This window comes from Bombina bombina, chromosome 2, assembly GCF_027579735.1.
Source record: "Bombina bombina isolate aBomBom1 chromosome 2, aBomBom1.pri, whole genome shotgun sequence".
In the NCBI taxonomy this organism is placed as follows: Eukaryota; Metazoa; Chordata; class Amphibia; order Anura; family Bombinatoridae; genus Bombina; species Bombina bombina.
Genome location: NC_069500.1, coordinates 169,640,101 through 169,665,121, shown reverse-complemented (window position 1 = coordinate 169,665,121; position 25,021 = coordinate 169,640,101). Strand labels below are relative to the sequence as shown.

Here is a 25,021-nt window from a genome sequence, read left to right as displayed (position 1 = left end):
CAGGAAATAGCACTGCCACCTAGTGCTCTTGCAAATGGATAACATTCTAGAAAACTGCTGCTATATAGTGCTCCAGAAATAGCTCCTAAGCTTACGTCCCCGCTTTTCAAAAGATTATACGAAGAGAACAAAGAAATATTGATAATAGAAGTAAATTAAAAAGTTGTTTAAAACCGCATGCTCTATCTGAATCATGAAATAAAACATTTGGTTTTCCTATCCCTTTAAAGCTGAATGCGATTCTAAAAGGAAATGCAGGCTTGTGCACAGCTCATCTCTAGGGAATGATTGCTCACTGGCTATTAAGGACGGCTTCTGCGGTTCTATTGGTAGACTGTGTGATGCTGATCAAGAATAAAATAAAAAAACTTTTCCCCCCTGAAAAATAGATATTCCTATGCTGAATTTTTTTTTCCCAAATGAACTTGTTTAGACGCAAGAGTTAAAAAACAACAACTTTAATGTCCCTTTAAATTGAGCAAGTACATTTGACATACAGTATAATGACATTTACCAGCAACCAATAGGAATGCTTAACAGACCTGGTATTGAGTCAGCATTGAACTTACTAGCTACTGTAAGCGGTTACTCACACGAAGCATGTGTACACCAGAAGGTCTTCTGTCTGCAACACTCAAGGCAACACTGCCCTGGCTGCCATGCAGATCTCTAGAGCTGCCATACAGAGAACTGCTAGCTGCACTGTAAGTGGAATTAAAGGACCTAGACAGCATGCTCTGAATAAAGAAGGACAGATGACACAACACAGATTAGTGACGCATGCAATAAAACACAGGGTTATTCACAGAACATGCTTTATGCCATGCAACGGGTGATGTGCAGCACTCACGTGAACATGCAACCTTTACAACTGTGGTACAACACCACCTCATCACTCTGCCAGAGGGCACAGCTTAAGTGCAGTGCGGCCCATGGCTGCGCTATTTTAGCTATAAGTAACAGATTGTGAAGAATTCATATACCACATGCTGTGAGTGCACAGAAGGGAAAAAGAACAGCTTGCTCTGTGTAAAGCATTTGGTTAGTATTTTAGCATTTAAGGCAGATGTTTCGGGAAAGCCTTATGCAAATACATAGGCACAGGCTGGGCTGCACCAACTGCTGAGGCATGGAGGGAATACTGGCTACCTTTTTACTGTTTCTAAGTACCTCAAGCACCTAATATAAAAACACTTCCTGCCCAGGTCACCTAAAAGCTTTGTTTCTTAGGATTCATGAAGCAGAACGGTACAGAGAAATGAAGTAGCAATAGCTTCAGGGAAAACCTTGTGCAAAGGGCTGGAGAAACGATCTACAGTTTTATTATTAATCCCTAAATACCTAAGAAAGGGTTTCCTTAGAATGCATCAAAGCGTCTCTTCAGATAGGCACTGCATCAACCTAATAAGTAAATAACGATGATCTCCCAGCTTCAGAGATTTAACAGTATATGAAATCTACCTTTCTTATTTATAAAGAAGGATCTATTAAACAATGAACCTAAGTGCTAATTTAGATGTGACCAACATTGTAAAAAACTGTAAGACCTTTGTGAGCAGGTTATATGATGCAGATAAACACAAAGGCACCACTGGAAACATAGGCAAAACATATTTGAATTAATAAAAGCAAATGGAGAAAAAGTTTTTTTTTTAAATGGACACGTAAAGCCTATCTGTATTTTAGTGGTCTAGTGGTTACCATTCTGTACCCCGGTTGAGCTCAACACTACTTGAAATGCATTAAAACAAAATGTATGGTAAATATATGATTGCAAAAACAAACGCTATAGGTCTCCATAGTGCCTACATATAGATTTGCTGGTCTATGGAGATATGGGCTAGGGGTAGGTAGTTCCTGGTCTTGGCTGTTCCAATTCCATGATAAAAGTTTTTTTTGTCACATTTATACTGGACAAATGTTTTATATTAATCATTTTTGGACAGGCAATTCTAAGTGGGTTATATCAATTGTTCTTGATCTTCAAAGGGACAGTAAAGTCAAAATTAAACTTTCATGATTCAGATAGAGCATACAATTTTAAACAACTTTCCAATTTACGTTTATCATCAAATTTGCTTTGTTCCCTTGGTATTCTTTGTTGAAAGCTAAACCTAGGTAGGCTCATATGCTACTTTCTAAGCCTTTCAAGGCGACCTCTTATCTCAGTGTATTTTGACAGTTTTTCACAACTAGACAGCGCTAGTTTATGTGTGTCAAATAGGTAAACATCGTGCTCACTCCCATGGAGTTATTTATGAGTCAGCAATGATGGCTAAACTGCATGTCTGTCAAAAAAACTAAAATCAGGGGGCAGTCTGGAGAGGCTTAGATACAAGGTAATCACAGAGGTAAAAAAACAGTGCATTAATATAAGTGTTGGTTATGCATAACTGGGGAATGGGTAATAGAGGGATTATCTATCTTTTTAAACAATAAAAAATGGTATACACTATCCCTTTAATAAGTGAGACTAGAAAACTCAAAGAGAATGAATTAACATACATCTAATATTAGACGTGGTGACAAGGAGAGTCTGACAAATCTCATTTTCATTGGGTTTGGACACTGCATTAGCTCACTTAGATTTCAAGCAATACATTTTGTGGACATAACACGAGAGAAGATGATAGAAACTGTATTGCGGATATACAAACTCATGGCTATGGAACCCAAAGGGTAAAATAGGGATTTTGAGTGGTCTCTAATATCAGCATATACAGTATCTTCCTTTTGTAGTTTCTTGTGCTACAATGCGCACTCTTTTTAATGTCTAGTCTTGTGTCTATTTTACATCATTGAATCCCTTCCTATGTGTTTACAAGTAAACTGGAAAGTTGCTTAAAATTCAATGCACTGTCTGATTAATAAAATATATATTTTGTGTCTCGTGTTCCTTAAAGGGACACTGAACCCAATTTTTTTCTTTTGTGATTCAGATAGAGCATGCAATTTTAAGCAACTTTCTTATTTACTCCTATTATCAAATTAACTTCATTCTCTTGGTATCTTTATTTGAAATGCAAGAATGTAAGTTAAGATGCCGGCCCATTTTTGGTGAACAACCTGGGTTGTTCTTGCTGATTGGTGGATAAATTAATCCACCAATAAACAAGTGCTTTCCATGGTTCTGAACCCAAAAAAATAACTTAGATGCTTTTTCTTTCAAATAAAAAAGCAAGAGAACGAAGAAAATCTGATAATAGGAGTAAATTAGAAAGTTGCTTAAAATTGCCTGCTCTATCTGATGTACGAAAGAAAAAAATTGGCTTCAGTGTCCCTTTAAAAGGGACATGAAACCCAAACCTTTTCTTTTGTGATTCAGACAGAGAAGACTATTTCAAAAAGTGTTTACAATTTACTTCTATTATTAATTTTGCTTTGTTCCCATGATATTCTTTGTTGAAGAGATACCTAGGTTGGCATCTGGAGCACTACATGGCAAAAAATAGTGCTGCCATCTAGTGCTCTTGCAAATGGATAACATTCTTGCAAAACTGCTGCCATAAAATGTTCCAGTGCACACTCATGAAATTATGTCCCTGCTGTTCAAAAAAAGGTACCAAGAGAACAAAGGAAATTGATAATAGAAGTATATTAGAAATTTGTTTAAAATAACATGCTCTATCTGAATCATAAAAGAAAAAAATGGGTTTCTGATCTCTAACATACAGCCAATGTAATGACAAAAGGTTTCCACTAGATGGCAACATTGTGATAAGATTTAAACTTTACTCCGTTGTACTGTAATTAGATGTGACTAAGGGCCAGGCAGTGGCTTGAAACATTGTCTATTTTTTTAGGACCCCTATTGACAAAGGTCCTAGATATATTCTTTGGCTACACTGACTTTTTGTTGTTATTCTACTGAGGCCCATAATATATGAGATTTTTGTAAAAATATACAGATTCAGCAACATTCTTGTGAAAATAAAGAGGGCATGTGTGCGGCCCATAATAGTGTAATATTCTACTTCTTACATGGCCACTAGATGGCAGTATGGCATCAAGGAAACTTTTTTACTGCATTTATTTATTATTTTTTTTACAGACAAGCATATCACTTTGCAATTTCACAGCCCAATGAAAGCCATTAGATTTTATGAAGATATGCAGGTTACACTCAGCCTTTACTGTATGACAGATTAAAAATTACTGTTGAAAGCCTGTCACTTCCCTACAAACAGAGAAATTTGGGTATACAGATGACTAGCGGAAAGGAAAAAAGGGATTTTATCAGCATTTAATTGCAAAAATTCCAGAAACTTATGTAAGGTAAAGTAAGTTGCAATTCCAACGTGGCATTTCTAGAAAGTTTGTTTTAAAAACCACTGCAAAATGAACATACTGGTCACATTTCTATGAGCATATCTTATTATTTGAAGGTTTTTACTGATGTAAATAAGACACTGCTGTCATGTGCAAATGCCTTTGAAGATGTATAAAAACACTATTTACAGAAGTCCTTAATGGCTTTGCTCTTTGCTGCAACTTTATGTTAATTATTAAAATAGAGATCTATAAAATGCACTCACTAGGGGTAATTACAATAGTAAGAAAGTTTGATTAAAAAATAAATCCGCATTATACTGAAGTTCAGAACGTAATCCTAGTCCCCTTGTTTGGAGATATTCCTTGTGAGTGCTCTGTAATCAGAATGGAAAATAGTAATATCAATTAAAAACCTTGTTGGCTTCAAAATAAAGTAGTTCTGGTTGGTTAATCAGAAAACCAAGGGTTTTAATTATGATTTCTTCTCCCCATGAGCTTATATAACACAGCACAAGAGACACCTCAATGTTCAAACTCTAAAATGGTCCAGGAACAAAGAAGTAGCTAGATTTTGTTTACATACAGATGCCACTCAGAAGCTACATCAACTGTTCTAACAGGGGACACATTTATAAAGCTTGTATAAAGCAATTCCTTCACGGCTTTCATCATAAGAATATGACCATAGGTAGAGTGAAACACTTCCTAATCCCCACTTGGTCAACACATACTGATTTACCGCTTGGAAAAAGAAAAGAAAAAAGTGTTACAAGGTACATCTTTAAACCTCAATGTAACTTGCTGTGACACATTCAGTGGTCATCAAAGGCAATTTGCTAATTTGCTGTCACTAGATCCTTATTGGGTAAAGACACTTAAAAGCTCAGAGTCTAATCCCACTTGCACTCAGGAGCACACACACATACTTTGCTAGTGCTTGTATATAGAGATGTAACAATATTATAAACAATCTGCATTCCTAGACAGTACAAGTGTATATAAAAAAGTAGCAGGCAATCTTACCTTTTCTAGCTTTTTTGCCTCAATGTGTCGTAAAACCTGCTCCCTCCAATCATGAGGGACTTTACTTCTACCTTGAGTGTCCAATAATGAGTGCTCAGAATTTACCCTTGCATTTGGATTTTTGGAGGGGCTAGTCCGTGAGTAATTAAAATCACTGACTGACATTGTTCTCTCGGGAATATCACTAACAGATGGCCTTGCACTCTGCGGCCTAGGAACATTGGGCCCGTCGATGCTGTATGTCCTGGCAGACATTGGTCTCTGAGGACCTGGCATCATGTGAGCAGTTCTGCCCATTGTATGTAAATCTCTGTATGTCATGTAATCTCCTTCAGGTACAAGTACTCTTCTTGCAGATCCATTATCCCCCAGAGATGCAGAAGCATTTGAAGAAACACTGCTTTGTCTCTGAAGGGTATTACGGCTTGCTGCTTGCAGGGTTCTGTCATTTGGTGGCATTGCCCACATTTCTACATGCCTTGGTCCCATTCGCTGATGCATGTTGTACATGTTTGTTGACCTCACATTATTATGATTGGAAAAATTCATATTGGCAGAGTGTTTAATAAAGCTGGGGCTATCAACACTGTCATACGTATGCAAGTGAGTTGGCGGCGGCGGCGGCAAACTACTTTGTTCCAAAGAGATACTTTGTTTCTGTGACCATAAATTGTCTTTAGGTGGAGCACTGCTACTGTACTGAACGTTATACTGAGGCATGGCGCTCATCTGAGACCCTGGAGGACCTCTTAATGTGTATGCTCCGTCAGGATTATGGTTGGTATCAAATTTAAAGACCGTTTTCTTTGTAGAGGACACTAAATCAGAAGATGAAGATGATCCAGTGAAGACTTGTAAGGGCTGATCATAAAGCAGAGTAGCGGACTTGCTCCTGACAATATTTTGTCCTTCTGCACTATTCATTGAGTTTTTCCCAACAAATGATGGTTGTTGAGCACTATTGTCACTGAGAATATCATAGATCCTCAATCCTCCAGTCTCAATGTTGGTGATACTCTGAGACTTTGTAACAGAACTCACCATATCTCCAGGCTGTGGAGAGAGGTCATCCGTGCTCTTCGACACACACAGATCATATGAAGGCACTGAATCCTCTGAAGTACAGATGACCGATTCGCTCCTGTCTGGAGACATTTGATGATCCTGTGGATGTCCATTTACTTTATTCATAGCACATATATCAGGGTACTTATTCCTGTTCTCAAAGTTTTCCACATCATCTTTCTCATTATTATATGAAAAACCTTTTACTGGCGCCACCTCCCAGGAATAGGCTATTGCACTTTCCAGAGCATTTGACTGCAATCTCTCATCACATTTTAAATTATTAACATTTTTGTTTATTTGATTTAAGTTATGTGACTTTTCCATTGAATTATTTCCTCTTAAATCCCTTAGAATGAGTCCTTCCTCAATTTTTAAATCTGATAGTTTAGTGATCTCACTTTCCTCAGCTGTGCTTAATTTGTCACCATTTTGCAAAAGGTTGTTTGAATTTTCATCTTCTTGTCTAAAACAAAAGTCAAAATAGTAATAAACAAAACGATGAACAGTTGGTGTATAAAAAGAGTGTTAAGGGGAACATTCTAGTGTAACATTAAAATGTTGTAATCCATTTGGAATATTGTATTAAACTAAATCTCAGTGACTATTAAAGCCATGCAATAGTTTTGCAATCATGGCATTACAGAGCAGGACATAACAGATTGATGGTTAATGTTCATATGCTTTGCCTGATTGTCTCACTGGTTGTGTCCTGCTCAGGAGGGAACACTAGTTCATGCAACTAAGTATGAATTAAACTAGGAGCTTAAAGCGACATGAAACCCAACATCTTTCTTTCATTACTCAGATAGAGCATACAATTTTAAACAACTTTTCATTTTTCATCTATAATAAAATTTGCTTTATTCCCTTGGTATCGTTTGTTGAAAAGCATACCCAAGTAGACTCAGGAGCAGCAATGCATTAGCTTTTTATTAGTGGCTGCACATATTTGCCTCGTTATTGCCTCATCCGATGTGTTCAGTTCCCAGTAGTGCATTGTTTAAAATTGTATGTTCTATTCAAATCATGAAAGAAAATTGTGGGGTTTCCTGTCCCTTTAAACAGAAATATGCTACATCAAAACTGGTGAATCCCAATGTTTAACATCTCTAAAAAATGTGCCAAGGTGAGATTTTAGTAGTCAAAAATGTCATTTATCTACTCAGCAGGTTTACTGGTGTAATGCTTACAGTTAATCACTGATCATGATGTAACATAAATGTAATTCTGTTAATCCCACTGGATTGTCTACAATCTGACTAAATGATCACAGTAAAGTTAATGTAAACTGTGAATTGTCTCTTGCCCAGTCTCTGTACTTTCTTAAAGTTATAAGATCTAGATATGTGGCTATACATGTGATACAAACCTGATTTTTATATTCATGCCATCGTTGGTCTCTCTTTCTGGAGAGCATAAGGAGTTCTCACGGCTGCTCTCAGTGTTCAGTGAAACAGAGTCTGACATCCGAGAAGGTGAGGAACAGTTGCTATTGTTCTGATTACTGTTGTGGGTCACTTCATCTGACAAAGAATCGGAATCTTTAAGATCATCTGAAACACAAGACCTCGGTCAAGTCAGTATCACTGTCCAGCATGCGATTACATATCCTTTGGTAAAGAGCTGTAAGAGCAATTTACTCCAAATCAAGGTCAGCATTTGAGATACAATGTGCTGAACAACACTAGTGCAGGTTAATCATTTATTTATATCCTGTAGCATTAGATTCTCATGTAATCACAAGTTGTTATATTCTCATTTACAAGCCGTCTAAAGACGATGCCCACTAAAAGCTGTGGATTTACAGTAAATATAACAATGCAGAAGTTTGTAAACTGACTCCAATCCAACGTAAACGCAGATCCTCTCTAAGCACGATTCATATTATTGCAAATGCCTGCTACTATTGTTTTCATTGCTGTATCACAATCAAAATACAAACCTTTCTCTTTGTATCTTTATTTAAAAAAGCATGAATGTAAGCTTAGGAGTCGACTCCTTTTTGGTTCAGCACAGGAGTAGTGCTTGCCGATTTGTGGCTATATTTAGCCACCAATCAGCAAGCGTTACCCAGGTGCTGAACCAAAATTGGGCCGGCTCCTAAGCTTACATTCTACTGTTTCAAAGAAAGATATTAAGAGAACAAAGAAAATTTGATAATAGGAGTAAATTAAAAAGTTGCTAACAATTCCCTGCTCTATCTGAAAGAAGAAACAAAATATGTTTCATATCCTTTTAACTATGCTCATTACTGTCCAAGTTGAAAACGGTTTTAAGCCCATTTCTGGTTTTGCATTTACATTAAACAGGTGCAAAACATCAGCATTAATTTATCAATGAGCCACCTATGAAGTCCTTGCGTCATCAAAAGAGCCATGAATACTTTTAACTGTACAGAAAATATAGAAGATCCACTACAAGAGGTAAAGAGTGGCTTAAAGAGACATGGAACACAAATGGTTTCTTTCCTGATTCAGATAGAGCATACCATTTTAAACAACTAATTTACTATCAAATTATCTTGGTATCTTTTGTTGAAGGAGCAGTAATGCCATACTGGGAGCTAGTTGAAAAGATTGGGTGAGTCAATGACAAGAGGCAAACGTGCAGCCACCAATCAGCAGCTAGCTCTCAGTAGTGCATTCCTGCTTTAGGGCCTACCTAGATATGCTCAACAAAGGAAATCAAAAGAAGGAAGCACATTAGATCAAATAAGTTCCTTGAAAAGCTGTTGAAATTGTAAGCTCTTTCAGAATAATAAACTTCTTTCTACTTTGTGTGTTTTCAGACTCCTAACCAAGCCCCAAAGTTTTATGAGAATACCGTCAGCTATCTACTCCAGCTTGCTCCTGTTTGTGTAAAGGGTCTTTTTATATGCAAAAGAAGGGGGAGGGTCTTATTTCCCACTTGCAGTGGGCTTTCCAGCTACCTTTTCAACAGAGATAAACTGAGAGCTTCCAAGTATGTTTTTAAACAGTTTTATACTGGATTTTTATATCTGTATCTGTGCATTCTTATATTCTTTATAGTAGTGTCTATTACATGCAGTTATATGAAAATGAGTGTATACTGTCCCTTTAAATCACTAGTTCATTAGCTAGAAATGTTCAAATGGACTAAAGCACAAACAGAGCACTAAAATCAGTATCTATTTTGTGGCCAATTCAAATTCAAAAGTGAAAAACTGGCAGGTTTCAAAGGTCAGGGTTTTTATTTGTATTTTGGACAATCATGAACAGGCGCTCGTGGTCAGGTGCTTGCATAGCAGTGATTTTATAATTGGTGCACCATTTATTTTACCTTTTTTATTATTGCTAAGTGCTACTACTTTTGGTTGATTTATGGAGGTCTCGATAAGGGGAGGCCTCATCTCAGCCATCTTCATTTCCTCATCGTAAGACAAATCTTCTGACCCCTGCTATGCAAAGAAAACATACAATTACAAGTATTATTATAAAGAAAGGAAAAATTAGATAGACAAAAAAAAATATTAAAGGAATATACAATAGCAATAAATCATAAAATGATGTAATGCATTGAAGCATTTTATGTTTGCACCATTGGTAGCACAGAACTGTGTATCTATTCCCCACAAAGGGATTAAACACATAGATAAAGTCAACTCTGATACAACAATGCACTTCTGGTCCAGACAATCTAACCGCCTATGGCCATGTTCAGCTGGGCTGTGTATTGCTGCTATGGAAGTGATTTAACTACATAAATAACCCCCTTTGAAGGAGTTAAACACACTGTTCTGTGCAAGCAATAGTTTTAACTATAAGAATTTTACATCTTACTAGAAGATTTTTTTAAAATTTTTTTTAGCAGAACAAAAAAGTAATTATAGACTCACAACTACTTAAAAACAAACATACAATAAGATTGGAGGTCACGTCGCTCTGTGTCCTATACTAATCTAATCTGCAAGGAAGCCGCAGCCTCTAGGCAGCCTGTGCGCATCCTATCAAAGATGAAAGTCAAGTTCAAAGGCAAACGTTTAAATAAGGGACAAAGATAATCAAGTGTCACATTGCTTCCTGCAAACCACTTGTGTTCTAAAGAATTATACTGAATCTTTGGATATGTTGTTTACCGAGATGCAAAAGGACAAACAATAAGACGTGGGGCAAATATTAAAGGTACATGCAATTCTGAATACATTTTATAAGCATAGCATTGAGGTTATTCCCCACCTCATGGGTGCACACACGTTGAATTTTACTACAGTGCTGATGTGTTTGCACATGTGCAGCAAATCTCCTTCAAATAACTGCACAGTAACCTAGGTTCCAAAATGGCGGCACCCATAAATACAGGGAGGTGCAAACAACGTATTTTATGTGGTTAATGGTACTTTGCATCACTGCCATCTCCTTCATACGAGCAGTTTGGTGTGTGTCAAAAATGTGCATCTTCCTTGAATACTGAATTTGTAGCCTCAAGTAATCACCCTCGCCCCTCTGCGTTTGCACTTTGGATGCATCACTAGCATCTCTTAAAGCTTTCAATATGATCTGCTCTCAAGGATTTTCTTGTAGCTTGCTACCTATGCCGAGCCTCTTAGCTTAAAGGGACAGTAAAGTCAAAATTAAACTTTTATGATTCAGATAGAACATGTGATTTAAAACAACTTTCCTATGTATTTTGTTATGAAATTTACTTTGTTCACTTGATATCCTATGTTGACGGGTAAAGCTAGGTAGGATAATAGGAGCGTGCACGTGTCTTTATCTATGGCAGCAGTGTATCCAAGTATAACATTGCAACAAACAATGTTGCAAACTGGCTGGAGACACATGCATATGGATATTAAAAGAACTAAGCAATACTGATAACGGAAGTAAATTGGAAAGTGCTTTTAAAATGTCATGCTCTATCCACTCCATTGAAGTTTAATCTTGACTTTACTGTCCCTTTAAATAAAAAAGTGTAAATGTTTAGGCTGGACGTTAGTCTGCTGACTTGTTAAAGGGACACTGAACCCACATTTTTTCTTTCGTGATTCAGAATGAGCATGCAATTTTAAGCAACTTTCTAATTTACTCCTATTATCAAATTTTCTTCATTCTTTTTTAATGAAATGAATTTTTAATGAACAACCTGGGGTTTTCTTGCCGATTTGTGGATAAATTCACCCACCAATAAACAAGTGCTGTCCAGGGTTCCTGAACCAAAAATTGTCTGGCTCCTTAGCTTAGATGCCTTCTTTTTCAAATAAAGATAGCAAAAGAACAAAGAAAAATTAATAGGAGTAATTAGAAAGTTGCTTAAAATTGCATGCTCTATCTGAATCACGAAATAAAAAATTTGGGTTCAGTGTCCCTTTAAGTTTTCATTAAAAGGGACATGAAAAACCAAATGTTTCTTTCATGATTTAGGTAGAACATATAATTAGGGCTGCACGATTAATCGTGGATGCGATTTTAAACTGCGATTAATCGCTGCGGTTTTAAAACTGCGAGAGCATGCAATTTTTACTTGTCTTGTCGTGCCCGCCTTGTGACATTGAGCCGACTTACCGGGGAGCGCTGTGGCTGATGTGGGTTACAGGGAGGGGGGTGCGCTGTGGCTGATGCGGGTGACAGGGAGGGGGGACGACTTACTGGGGTGCGCTGTGGCTAATGCGGGTGACAGGGAGAGGGGTGCGCTGGGACTTATGTGGGTTAGGGGCTGATGGTGGTTACAGGCGGTGCTTATGATGTGAAAGGGGATGCTTATTGGGGGGTTACAGTGGGAGCTGATGGGGCTTATGTAGGTTACAGAGGGGGCTGATGTGAAAATCGCAATTTACCCCCCATATCACCCAGCCCTACATAGAATTTTAAATTTTTTTCCAGTTTATGTCTATTATCAAATTTGCTCTATTCTCTTGGTATCATTTGTTGAAGGAGCAGCAATCCAATACTGGTTTATAACTGAACACACAGGTGGGCCAATGACAGCCTAGGTTCTTTGCTGATCCTAAACTTTCCTAGATTAACCTTTTAGCAAAGGATAACAATAGAAGGAAGCAAATTAAATAATATAAGTAAATTGGAAAGTTGTTTAAAAATTGTATGTTCTGTCTAAATCATGAATGTCTAATTATGGTTTTATGACCCTTTAATTTTTGCAAAAAACAAATAAGCACTGTAAGTTTCCTTTTGGATTGTCATACATATACCTATGAACAAATTATTATTTCCTGCTGATTATGCAATTTGTGGCTTGCTACTCAATATTCACACGGGTCCCAAGTTTCCTATAACTTTATCAACTCCTGCTTTAAAGGGACATAAATGTCACTATGTCATGCAAATATGGCTTGAGTATTTTTTCCAGAACTTAAGACACTCAGAATGAACCCTGTATTCTGCTTAATTACCTAATATTATATATATATATATATATATATCCACTATATATACACACACACGCATATTTTTGAGGTTATGATCATCGTCTCTTAATATAGCAATTCACAGGGTCATACCTGTGGATTTATAGCTTAGAATTCAGACCTTACAGCTATACGCTTTGGGGTTACCTGCCTCACTGTAAACATATGCAGCTGTCTGCTGGTGAGCACACAGGGCTGTGAGTGTTGCTAGTGGCATTCTGTTGTGTATGTGTCTGGCCTGTGTTACCCTTGACTGTACTTAGTTTGTCTGGCATGTGTGGCTGTAGGTTAGGGATGCAGGGCAGATGCAAATGAGAGAATGTTATGTGTTTTGCACCCGGGCTAGTGCCCAAGTCATTGTAAGCAAATGCAGCTGTGAGTTCTGGTGAGCATTAAAACATTAAATGGTTAACAAGCACCTTACAAAAAAAAAAAATCCTTTTAAAAAACATGAAATATAATAAACTCTACAGAAACTAAAACTAGCACACGGTGAATAATCCAATACAAACCCATTTAGAACTAAGATAAATGTTGATTACTTCTTACTTAAAAGGACATGAAACCCACATTTTTTCTTTTATAATTCATAAAAAACATGCAATTTTAAACAACTTTCCAAATTATTTCTATTATTTAATTTGCTTCCTTCTCTTATTATCCTTTGCTGAAAGGTTCATCTAGGTAAGCTCAGGCGCAGCAAATAACCTAGGTTCTAGCTGCTGATTGGTGGCTGCATCTATATACACACACACACACACCAATTATCATTGGCTCACCCATGTGTTCAGTTAGAAACGTGCATTATTGCTCCTTCAACAAATTATACCAAAAGAATGAAGCAAATTTGATTATAGAAGTAAACTGGAAAGTTGTTTAAAATTGTTCTACCTAAATTATGAAAAAACTGTGTGGGTTTCATGTCCCGAGGTCATGAAACTATTTTTCTATTTCATGATTCAGAAAGATTATGCAATTTTAAATAACTTCCAAATCTATGTCCATTACCCAATTTGTTTCGTTATCTTTGTATCCTTTGTTGATAAACATACAAAACTATGTAGAACGATGGCTGCACTTTAATGCCATCGTTCAACAATCTTCAACAATGGAAGTGAATTAAGTAATTTAGATAATAGAAGAAAATTGAAAAGTTGATTAAAATTGTGTGCTCCACCTGAATCACAAGCTATATTTTTTGTTTAATATCCCTTTAAATGTACGTCTATTAACCTTCATAAGAATTGTGCTGTCATCACTGCAAATTCAACGTGACACCAGCTTTTCTCCTGTAAAGCCAGTCATAATACCATACCTCAAGCATGTCCTCATGTTTGACAACTGCTTTTGTGTTCCAAAAGTTTTTTACAAGCGTTGTCTCCTGTGAATTTCCAATGCTGTTCTCAATTTCTGGTTCGCTGGGCTTCTGTACACAATTTCCTGTCAAGTGCTTCCCCTCTTCTGCATCGGTTTTTAGAAGCACGATCTCTGAAGTCTAATCAAAATCAAAAGAAAAGAAATACGCACGTTGTATACAGGAGCAGATACAGTTTAAATGAGTTATTTGACTTGCATTAAAGGCACATTCTTAGTCAACGTTTTTCTTTCTTTCAACTAATCTAATAGGACATTTCAAAAAGTATTTCAATTTTTATTTTTTTTGAACTTATGTTCCTGTCCTGAAACCATCAACGTTTTCTTGTCATACTTGCAGATGAGAGCCCCTTTACCACCAGTTAAACAGGGATATAGTAAGGATTAGCAGGAAGCACAAAACCAACAGTGCTGTATTAGTCTCAGTATAATCAAATTTTAGGCGAAAATATTTAACTTATAAACGCTGATCTTTTGTATGAATGACGGATACAATTCTTACATTTGGTCTCATTTACCTGTGCTGGAGACACAGGAACACATCAATATTTATATTAATTCTGTTTGACAAGATTAAAAAGCTAATGCCCATGTATATGCAGCATGTATGTCATATTGATTTTCCAGCTGTTCTAACCTGACTACCATGTGATAGCTCATTAATAATAAACCCTAAAATAGAAATCTAGTCAGAAGCCTTTAGACTGACCACATGGTTAAGTTGTGCAGCTAATGGAATCTACTTGTATTTCATTTTCCAATGGTGAACTAAAGTGTCCAGAAAAGTTCTGCTAGTAAACATAATGGAATGTTTAATTTAGTTTAACAACATTTTTTAAATATTCTGGAGATTGCGTGAGGGACACTAGTTTTTAAGATGTGAATTAAGATATCTGCGGATTATTATTCATATAAGAATTACAAATTAAAACAGTGCTTTAACTCTGTGTCAACAAGTGAAGGATGGATTTGCTTTGTATTTAGGCCTAACCTTTACACCAACATCTTTTATTGTTATCTGCTGCAGCTCATTTTGTTTCATCTCTCTGTTGGCCTCCTCAGCCTTTTCTTCATCTTTCAGCCGGTGCACAATAGTTTGAACAGTTTTCACCATGTTTTTCAGCTCATCAGGGTATGGAGTCGGATACCTCTTCAGATTACCCTCCTGTTTGAAATTGAATAAAATGACACTGATCCTTAAAGGCTCTATATTTCATTTTAAACACGTTTTCTTCTATATGTATCTAGGTATTTTAAAGAGGTTAAACACACAGTTGCATACCTAGTGTGGTCCCATAACATTTAGGAGAAGAATACAGATGACAACTGAAAGATACATAAGCATGTCCTCTCCTACCTAACTGTATCGTTATCTGGGGAAGCATACACTGCACCCAGGTGCACAACAGAGTATCACAAATTCATTTTATTAATTTTATACCAACATGTAGAATATGTTCAGTGTATATTATAAATGAGGCTGATGGCTGCAATTTCTAAAGTGTAGCTTTGTCACTGTCAATAAATTGTTTTAGTCACCTACAAGTCAGAAGGTTTCCTTATCACTGTACCACTTTAAAAACTGGAGCTTGAACTTCATAATCAAATAATCAAAACAATGTACATTAATTTCACCTTTAAAGTAATTAAATTATGAGATTAACTCTGATAATTTTTCAGGAATATGCATTAGCATAGCCAGAAATAAAAATAAAACAACTCCAGGGAAGATGATTTGCAAAAAGATCTTGACTGAAAACACATTAAACAGTTTATCAGGACAGTTTATTAGGAGAGGTTAAAAAAAACTAAAAAAAATCTACAAAGCTGTAGTGGATACAATGCTTGATATCTGTCTGAATGGTTGTAATTTTAAGATACACAGACCCCCCCAAGGCAGAACATGCTGTGATCTGAGATGTCATCGCAGAAAATGCAGAATGTCTGCAGAAAAAGTGGAACACATGTAGGGACTGTTAGCGCTTTAACTTTGCAGCGCTGCTCCACATTAGACTGTTCTCATCAAACAGAGCTTTGCTTTGGCTACATTGTGTACGTTTTCCTAAACACAGTGCATCCAGAGCAAAGCGCTGTTTGAAGTAAATTGTCAAATATGCAGTAACGCTGTAAAGCAGCAGTGCATCAATTGTGGACTCACTCTTCAAACCCTGCCCCTAACATTTCCCAGTCTGCAAAGCTCTGATTTTGTAATGTAAGACATTCTTATGAGAAATACACATTTTTATTACTACATTTCTATGTTAGACCAAGAGAAAAGGAAACAAATTTATTCAAGAGATATTATACAATTTATTTGTATGCAGCTTATTTGCAATGCAATTTTCAACTACTGCACTATATTACAAAACTTAAAAAATTGCAATTTAACTGGTGCTTTAGTGTAATTGCCTAACTTAAAATGGAATTTTATTTGAAAATGACCTGCAGAACATTTTTCACTAAAAGAAAACGCATTGCAGAAAGTGAAAATAAGTTATGCCTCTGGGCACAGACCTCATATTAATATTTTTAAAGGTCTTTAGTAACAGACAATTGGTAGTTGATATATATGGGCTAGCCTTTCAGCAGCAGGCAGTAAGAGCAAACCATGATAAAAAAAAAACCTTTGGTAAGTTAAACAAATTTGTGTATTTGTATTTTAGCTTGTTAAATGTATTTCATAAAAACTGTTGCGGCTATGTGGAACAGTCATTCAAAATCTGCGGTACACACAAGTATACTGATATGGATTTAAACACTATGAATAAAAAAATACATTAATACAACCACTTATACTGAGATGTGAAATGTCTATTTTTATCTCAGTAAGATATTATTTCAGAGAACATGTAGTATATATGGGGAGAAGATTTCTTGCCAAGATGTTAAAGAAGATTAAAATTCCGAGAGCGAGTGCAATTTTAAACAAACTTTCAAATTTACTTCTATTATCCACTTGCTTTGGTATCTTTGCATCCTTTGTTGAAGAGTTATTCTGTGTAGGCTGATAGGATCTTAGGTGCATGCAAGTGTTTCTAGCAGTCTATGGCAGCAGTGTTTGCAACAATGTATAACATTGCCACACACATTGCTGCAAACTGCTGCTAGATGGCTAAATTTATGTGTATGCTCCTCTACTCACCTAGAATTATTATTAAAGGGATAGTCTAGTCAAAATTAAACTTTCATGATTCAGATAGAGCATGCAATTTTAAACAAATTTCTAATTCACTCCTATTATCAATGTTTTTGTTCTCTTGGTATCTTTATTTGAAAAAGCAAGAATGTAAGCATAGGAGTCGGCCCATTTTTGGTTGAGCATCTGGGTAGAACTTTCTGATTGGTGTCTAAATGTAGCCACCAATCAGCAAGCACGTTACCCAGGTGCTGAACAAAAAACAGAATTTATGTTTACCTGATAAATTTCTTTCTCCTACGGTGTATCCGGTCCACGGCTTCATCCTTACTTGTGGGATATTCTCAATCCCTACAGAAAGTGGCAAAGAGAGCACACAGCAGAGCTGTCCATATAGCTCCCCTCAGGCTCCGCCCCCCCCAGTCATTCGACCGACGGTTAGGAGAAAAAGGAGAACCGTAGGGTGCAGTGGTGACTGTAGTTTACAAAAATAAATATAAACCTGACCAAAATGCCAGGGTGGGCCGTGGACCGGATACACCGTAGGAGAAAGAAATTTATCAGGTAAACATAAATTCTGTTTTCTCCTACATTGGTGTATCCGGTCCACGGCTTCATCCTTACTTGTGGGAACCAATACCAAAGCTTTAGGACATGGATGAAGGGAGGGAACAAGTCAGGTAACCTAAACGGAAGGCACCACTGCTTGCAAAACCTTTCTCCCAAAAATAGCCTCCGAAGAAGAAAAAGTATCGAATTTGTAAAATTTGGCAAATGTATGCAGTGAAGACCAAGTCGCTGCCTTACAGATCTGTTCAACAGAAGCCTCATTCTTGAAAGCCCATGTGGAAGCCACAGCTCTAGTAGAGTGAGCTGTAATTCGTTCAGGAGGCTGCCTTCCAGCAGTCTCATAAGTCAATCGGATTATGCTTTTCAGCCAGAAAGACAGAGAGGTCGCAGTTGCTTTTTGACCTCTCCTCTTGCCAGAATAGATGACAAACAAGGATGATGTTTGTCTGAAGTCTTTAGTTGCTTTTAGATAAAACTTCAAAGCACGAACCACATCAAGATTGTGTAACACACGTTCCTTGTTAGAAACTGGATTAGGACACAGAGAAGGAACAACTATTTCCTGGTTAATATTCTTATTGGAAACCACTTTTGGCAGAAAACCAGGTTTGGTACGTAAAACGACCTTATCTGTATGAAACACCAGATAGGGTGAATTACACTGCAAAGCAGACAATTCAGAAACTCTTCTAGCAGAAGAAATAGCTACCAAAAACAAAACTTTCCAAGACAGTAACTTAATATCTAAACGGAACCCCTTGAAGAAGTGAAAGAACTAAATTTAGACTCCATGGAGGAGCCACAGGTCTGTAGACGGGCTTGATTCTGACTAAAGCCTGTACAAAAGCCTGAACATCTGGCACGGCTGCCAGACGCTTGTGTAACAAAACAGACAGAGCAGATATCTGTCCTTTTAAAGAACTAGCTGACAGACCTTTCTCCAATCCTTCTTGGAGAAAAGATAGTAACCTTGGAATCCTAATCTTACTCCATGAGTAACCCTTGGATTCGCACCAGCAAAGATATTTCCGTCATATCTTATGGTAAATTTTTCTGGTGACAGGCTTCCTAGCCTGGATCAGAGTATCTATAACTGATTCCGAAAACCCACGCTTAGCTAGAATCAAGCGTTCAATCTCCAAGCAGTCAGTTGCAGAGAAACTAGGTTTGGATGTGTGAATGGACCTTGGATTAGAAGGTCCTGCCTCAAAGGTAGCTTCCATGGTGGAACCAATGACATTCACCAGGTCCGCATACCAAGTCCTGCGTGGCCACGCAGGAGCTATCAGAATTACCGAAGCCTTCTCCTGTTTGATCCTGGCTACTAGCCAGGGGAGAAGAGGAAACGGTGGAAAGACATAAGCTAGATTGAACGACCAAGGCGCCACTAAGGCATCTACCAATGTCGCCTTGGGATCCCTGGACCTGGACCCGTAACGTGGAACTTTGGAGTTCTGACGTGACGCCATCAGATCCAGATCTGGAAGGCCCCATAGTTGAGTTAACTGGGCAAAAACCTCCGGGTGAAGTTCCCACTCCCCCAGATGGAAGGTCTGACGACTCAGATAATCCGCTTCCCAGTTGTCCACTCCTGGGATGTGAATTGCTGATAGATGGCAGGAGTGATCCTCTGCCCATTTGATGATCTTGGATACCTCCCTCATCGCCAGGGAACTCTTTGTTCCTCCCTGATGATTGATGTACGCTACAGTCGTCATGTTGTCCGACTGAAATCTGATGAATTTGGCCTCCGCTAGTTGAGGCCATGCCTGGAGCGCATTGAATATCGCTCTCAATTCCAAAATGTTTATCAGGAGAAGAGATTCTTCCCGAGACCATAGACCCTGAGCTTTCAGGGACTCCCAGACCGCACCCCAGCCCAAGAGGCTGGCGTCGGTCGTGACAATGATCCACTCCGGTCTGCGGAAACTCATTCCCTGAGACAGGTGATCCTGAGACAACCACCAGAGGAGTGAGTCTCTGGTTTTCTGGTCCATTTGTATCTGGGGAGACAAATCTGCACAATCCCCATTCCACTGTTTGAGCATGCACAGTTGCAGTGGTTTTAAATGAATTTGAGCAAAAGGAACCACGTCCATTGCCGCAACCATGAGTCCTATTACCTCCATGCACTGAGCTACGGAGGGTTGAGGAATGGCATGAAGATCTCGACAAGTGTTCAAAAGCTTTAACTTCCTGACCTCCGTCAGAAAGGAAGGGAACCCTTGTGAATGGGGACAGAGAACTCTTTTCTATGTTCACCTTCCACCCGTGAGACCTTAGAAAGGCTATAACAATGTCCGTATGAGCCTTTGCTTTGTGAAAGGACGACGCTTGTATTAAGATGTCGTCTAGGTAAGGTGCTACTGCAATGCCCCTTGGTATTGACCCTCCTGGATCATTGGTAAAATTGTCCGAATGGTTTCCATTTTGAATGATGGAACTCTGAGGAATTTGTTTAGGATTTTTAAATCCAGGATTGGTCTGAAAGTTCCTTCCTTTTTGGGAACTACAAACAGGTTTGAGTAAAAACCCAGTCCCTGTTCTGCTGTTGGAACTGGGTGTATCACTCCCATTTTTAGAAGGTCTTCTACGCAACGTAAGAATGCCTGTCTCTTTATCTGGTCTAAAGATAAGCGAGACATGTGGAACCTTCCCTTTGGAGGAAGGTCCTTGAATTCCAGAAGATACCCCTGAGAGACAATTTCTAGCGCCCAGGGGTCCGGAACATCTCTTGCCCAAGCCTGAGCAAAGAGAGAAAGTCTGCCCCCTACTAGGTCCGGTCCCGGATCGGGGGCTACCCTTTCATGCTGTCTTGGTAGCAGCAGCAGGCTTCTTGGCCTGTTTACCCTTGTTCCAGCCTTGCAATGGTTTCCATGCTGGCTTGGGCTGGGATGCGTTACCCTCTTGCCTAGTGGCTGTAGAGGTAGAAGCAGGTCCGTTCCTGAAATTGCGAAAGGAACGAAAATTAGACTTATTTTTAGCTTTGAAAGGTCTATCTTGTGGAAGGGCATGGTCCTTTCCCCCAGTGATATCTGAAATAATTTCTTTCAACTCTGGCCCGAATAGGGTCTTACCCTTGAAAGGAATATTAAGCAATTTTGTTTTGGACGACACATCCGCCGACCAAGATTTTAGCCAGAGCGCTCTGCGCGCCACGATAGCAAAACTTGAATTTTTCGGCGCTAATTTAGCTAACTGAAAAGCGGCATCTGTAATGAAGGCATTAGCCAACTTCAGGGTGTGAATTCTGTCCATGACTTCATCATAAGAAGTCTCCTTCTGGAGCGAGTTTTCTAGTTCCTCAAACCAAAAAGACGCTGCAGTGGTTACAGGAATAATGCAAGAAATTGGTTGAAGAAGAAAACCTTGTTGAACAAAAATTTTCTTAAGCAAACCTAATTTTTTATCCATAGGATCTTTGAAAGCGCAACTATCTTCTATTGGTATAGTCGTGCGTTTAGCTAGTGTTGAAACTGCCCCCTCTACCTTAGGGACCGTCTGCCACGCGTCCTTTCTGGGGTCAACAATGGGGAACATTTTCTTAAATATAGGGGGGGGGAACAAAAGGTACACCTGGTCTCTCCCACTCCCTAGTCACTATATCCGCCACCCTCTTAGGTATCGGAAATGCATCAGTGTGTACTGGGACCTCTAAGAATTTGTCCATTTTACACAATTTTTCTGGGACCACCAAAGGGTCACAATCATCAAGTGTAGCTAGGACCTCCTTAAGTAGGGCGCGGAGGTGTTCTAACTTAAATTTAAATGCTATGGTATCTGGCTCTGCCTGCTGAGAAACTTTTCCTGTGTCAGAAATTTCTCCCTCAGATAGGCCCTCCCTCACCGCCAAATCAGATTGATGTGAGGGCACTACAGATAAATTATCCGCTGCGTCTGCTTGCTCATCTTCTGTATTTAAAACTGAGCTATCACGCTTCCTTGGAAAAGCTGGCAGTTTGGATAAAAATGCTGCGAGAGAATTATCCATTACTGCCGCTAACTGTTGCAAAGTAATAGGAATCGGTGCGCTAGATGTACTGGGCATCGCTGGCGCGGGCATAGCTGGTGTTGACACAGAAGGAGAGGATAGTGGACTATCCTCACTACCTTCAGCTAAAGAATCATTTTGGGCACGTCTATAAGCGTGACTGTGCGGTCCTTAAGCTGTTTGGACGCTATAGCACACTTCACACATAAGTTTAATGGGGGCACCGCCTTGGCCTTTAAACATACAGAACAAATGCTATCTGAAGGTTCAGACATGTTTGACAGAGTTAGACAGAACTTCAATGCAATAAAAAATAATTTTGACAAAAACGTTACTGTGTCTTTAAATAATAAAAGTGCACACTTTATTACTAAAACATCAAAAAAACATCAAAAAATCATCCGATTTTAATGAAATTTTTACCACATTGTCTTAATGCTTTGAAAAGATTGCACACAATTTTTCAGACCAATTAACCCCTTAATGCCCAAACCGGAGCTAAGAACAGCAGTTAACCGGTTAAAAACACTACAGTACAATGCCACAGCCTCTACTGTGGCTTTTACCTTCCTTAGGGATTATTTGAGTAAGAAATAAGCCTCTCTGAAGTCCTTTCTGATGTCTCTGGACTCCCCACGTGAAGCTGCATGAACTGTCTAGTCAAAACAACTGCGCAATTGAGGCGTGAAAATGAGGCCTCCTCTCTCTTCCTTCCAGAGTGGTGGGGCCTTATAGACTAGATTAGGTGTCTAATTATGTGCCAGGCGCAATATTAAACCCCATAAGTGCTTTAAAAGTCTAAAAAAACACCTTATGCATACTGAAACATGCTAATAAGCAATCGATTAAGCCCACAATAGTGTCAACCAGCATTGAGCCCTTAATTTAAGCCATTATTTTATACAGAGTTTGAGAAAAATGGCTTACCTATCCCTGAGGGGATTTCTGACAGTCTTCTAGCATTACTTGGTCTTGTTAGAAAAATGACTGATCATACCTGAAGCAGTTAAGCCTGCAAACTGTTCCCCCTAACTGAAGTTCTCTGGTATTCCACAGTCCTGCGTGGGAACAGCAATGGATTTTAGTTACTGGTGCTAAAATCATATTCCTCTCAGCAGAAATCTTCATCACTGTTCTGCCTCAGAGTAAATAGTACAAACCAGCACTATTTTAAAATAACAAACTCTTGATTGAAGAAATAAAACTACAAATATAACACCACATACTCTTTACCACCCCCGTGGAGATGCTACTTGTTAGAGCGGCAAAGAGAATGACTGGGGGGGCGGAGCCTGAGGGGAGCTATATGGACAGCTCTGCTGTGTGCTCTCTTTGCCACTTCCTGTAGGGATTGAGAATATCCCACAAGTAAGGATGAAGACGTGGACCCGATACACCAAAGTAGGAGAAAATGGGTCGGCTCCTAAGCTTACATTCAAATAAAGATACCAAGAGAGCAAATACAAATTGGAGTAAATTAGATCATAGGAGAAAATTAGAAAGTTGCTTATAGTTGCATGCTTTATCTAAATCTTGAAAGTTTAATTTTGATTAGACCATCCCTTTAAATGACAACAAAAGTAGTAAGCAAAATTGATAGTAGTAAGCAAATTATAAAGTTGTCTCTGCTCTATCCAACTGTCCCTTTAAGCATAATTTTCAAGCAGGCCATGGAAAACATGTTGATTTGTTTCTCTTAAAAGTAATATTAGGATGGAGAAAAAAAAATATGTAAACGTGCCAAGATTTATAATGGTAGCTCTTGACTTCCTCTTAATTTAAAAATAAACCTACAACTTGCTTTTAATATTAAGTTCACTGATGATACCGTTTATAATGTCACTAATTATGTGGTATTATCAACAAAAGTTCTTGATTCCCTGGCTTTTGTGACTATATAAACCTATGCATTGCCAGCATTAGAACATTTACTTCAAAGATTTTTTTTTTTTTGGTCATTAAATAACATTCATATGACCCTTTACAGATGTATTTAAACCAAAAAATAGATAGGACAGATAATTGCTAACAAGTCATTTGAACCCGAATGATAAAAAAAAAAAGTTAAAAAAAGATGTCCTAATTGAACTAAAATCTAAAACTAAACTCTAGTCACATAACTTCATTTTTTTACATGCTCCCAAAACGGGTTTAAACAAGAATCCTTGTCAAATTTGCACACAAAAAATGTGTGACCCAGGTAATTTGATTTATAAGTCTGCCATTTCCAATCTGTTTACGTAAACAAAAACATGGCTAGAACTATATTGTACCTGCAACAATTTTGTTTATCAGTAAATTTCCCCTTAGGTAAATGTGAGAAGATACACCTGTAAATACATTCTGCATACCTATGTGAAGCATGCCAGCCTTTGTTTATTAAGAACTTTCTTTATAGTAATCTACTCAGTAACCCCTTCATTACCAGGGAAACCCCATAATTGTTTTTTAAGACTTTACTAGCAGCCCATCCATTTCAAGGTATTAAAATTCTAAAGAGAAAAACTGACCCGTGCAGGAACTTCACGCTCATCTTTGTCCTCATCGCACTCAAAGGCAACTTGAGCACGCTGCTTTCTTTGCTCTTCCCATAAAGAGGGGTTAAAACTCTCATTATCTGAGGAGAAGATTACTGCAAAACAATTACAGAGAATTTAGAGAAACATTAGCATCTTTGTTATACTCTGCGTAGTGTACAATTCCTCCTACGTGACAGCGCTTAGACTATGTAGTAGGCCATTGCAGTATTTTACACAACTAGAAATAAATGCTTGTCTATAACACTTTCAGTTATTGGTAAATTATATTGCGCAAGCTTTGGAATGATAAAAAATAAAGAACACCAATTATGTATTTGCAAATACCTATAACAAATTAATTAAATAATAATGGGGTAATACTTTTATGAAAGGTTTTTTTAAATCTAATGTTTCTTTTCTTAAGTCTTTAAAGAAAATTTTTGCTAGGATTATTTTGGAGTAAATGCTTTCACAAAAAGGATAGGATAATTTGCTATATGTGGTATAATCTCATTTCTTACCATCCTCAGTTCGTGGTTGTTGTGGGAACATATAGTTTGTGAGGACAGTTTTCTGCGTGTCCTTATCGGTTTCCTTTTGGAGTGGTATAAGTGGCTTGGACTAGACAGAAAAACAATATGAAATTTAAATGACAATTTTGATTTGCCTGAATATACTGCTGGAAC

General features: G+C 38.0%; 1 protein-coding gene across 1 annotated transcript in view; it reads right to left on the bottom strand.

Moving 5' to 3' along the window:
- The window catches only part of ERBIN (erbb2 interacting protein), a gene marked incomplete in the record, with an annotated part of 752,109 nt that overhangs the window by 71,607 nt on the left and 655,481 nt on the right, over positions 1-25,021 (bottom strand). The window contains 8 exon segments of the mRNA XM_053701342.1: positions 594-737; positions 5,296-6,826; positions 7,733-7,916; positions 9,664-9,781; positions 14,061-14,240; positions 15,111-15,284; positions 24,327-24,448; positions 24,857-24,956. Coding sequence (XP_053557317.1) covers positions 594-737; positions 5,296-6,826; positions 7,733-7,916; positions 9,664-9,781; positions 14,061-14,240; positions 15,111-15,284; positions 24,327-24,448; positions 24,857-24,956 — 2,553 coding nt within the window.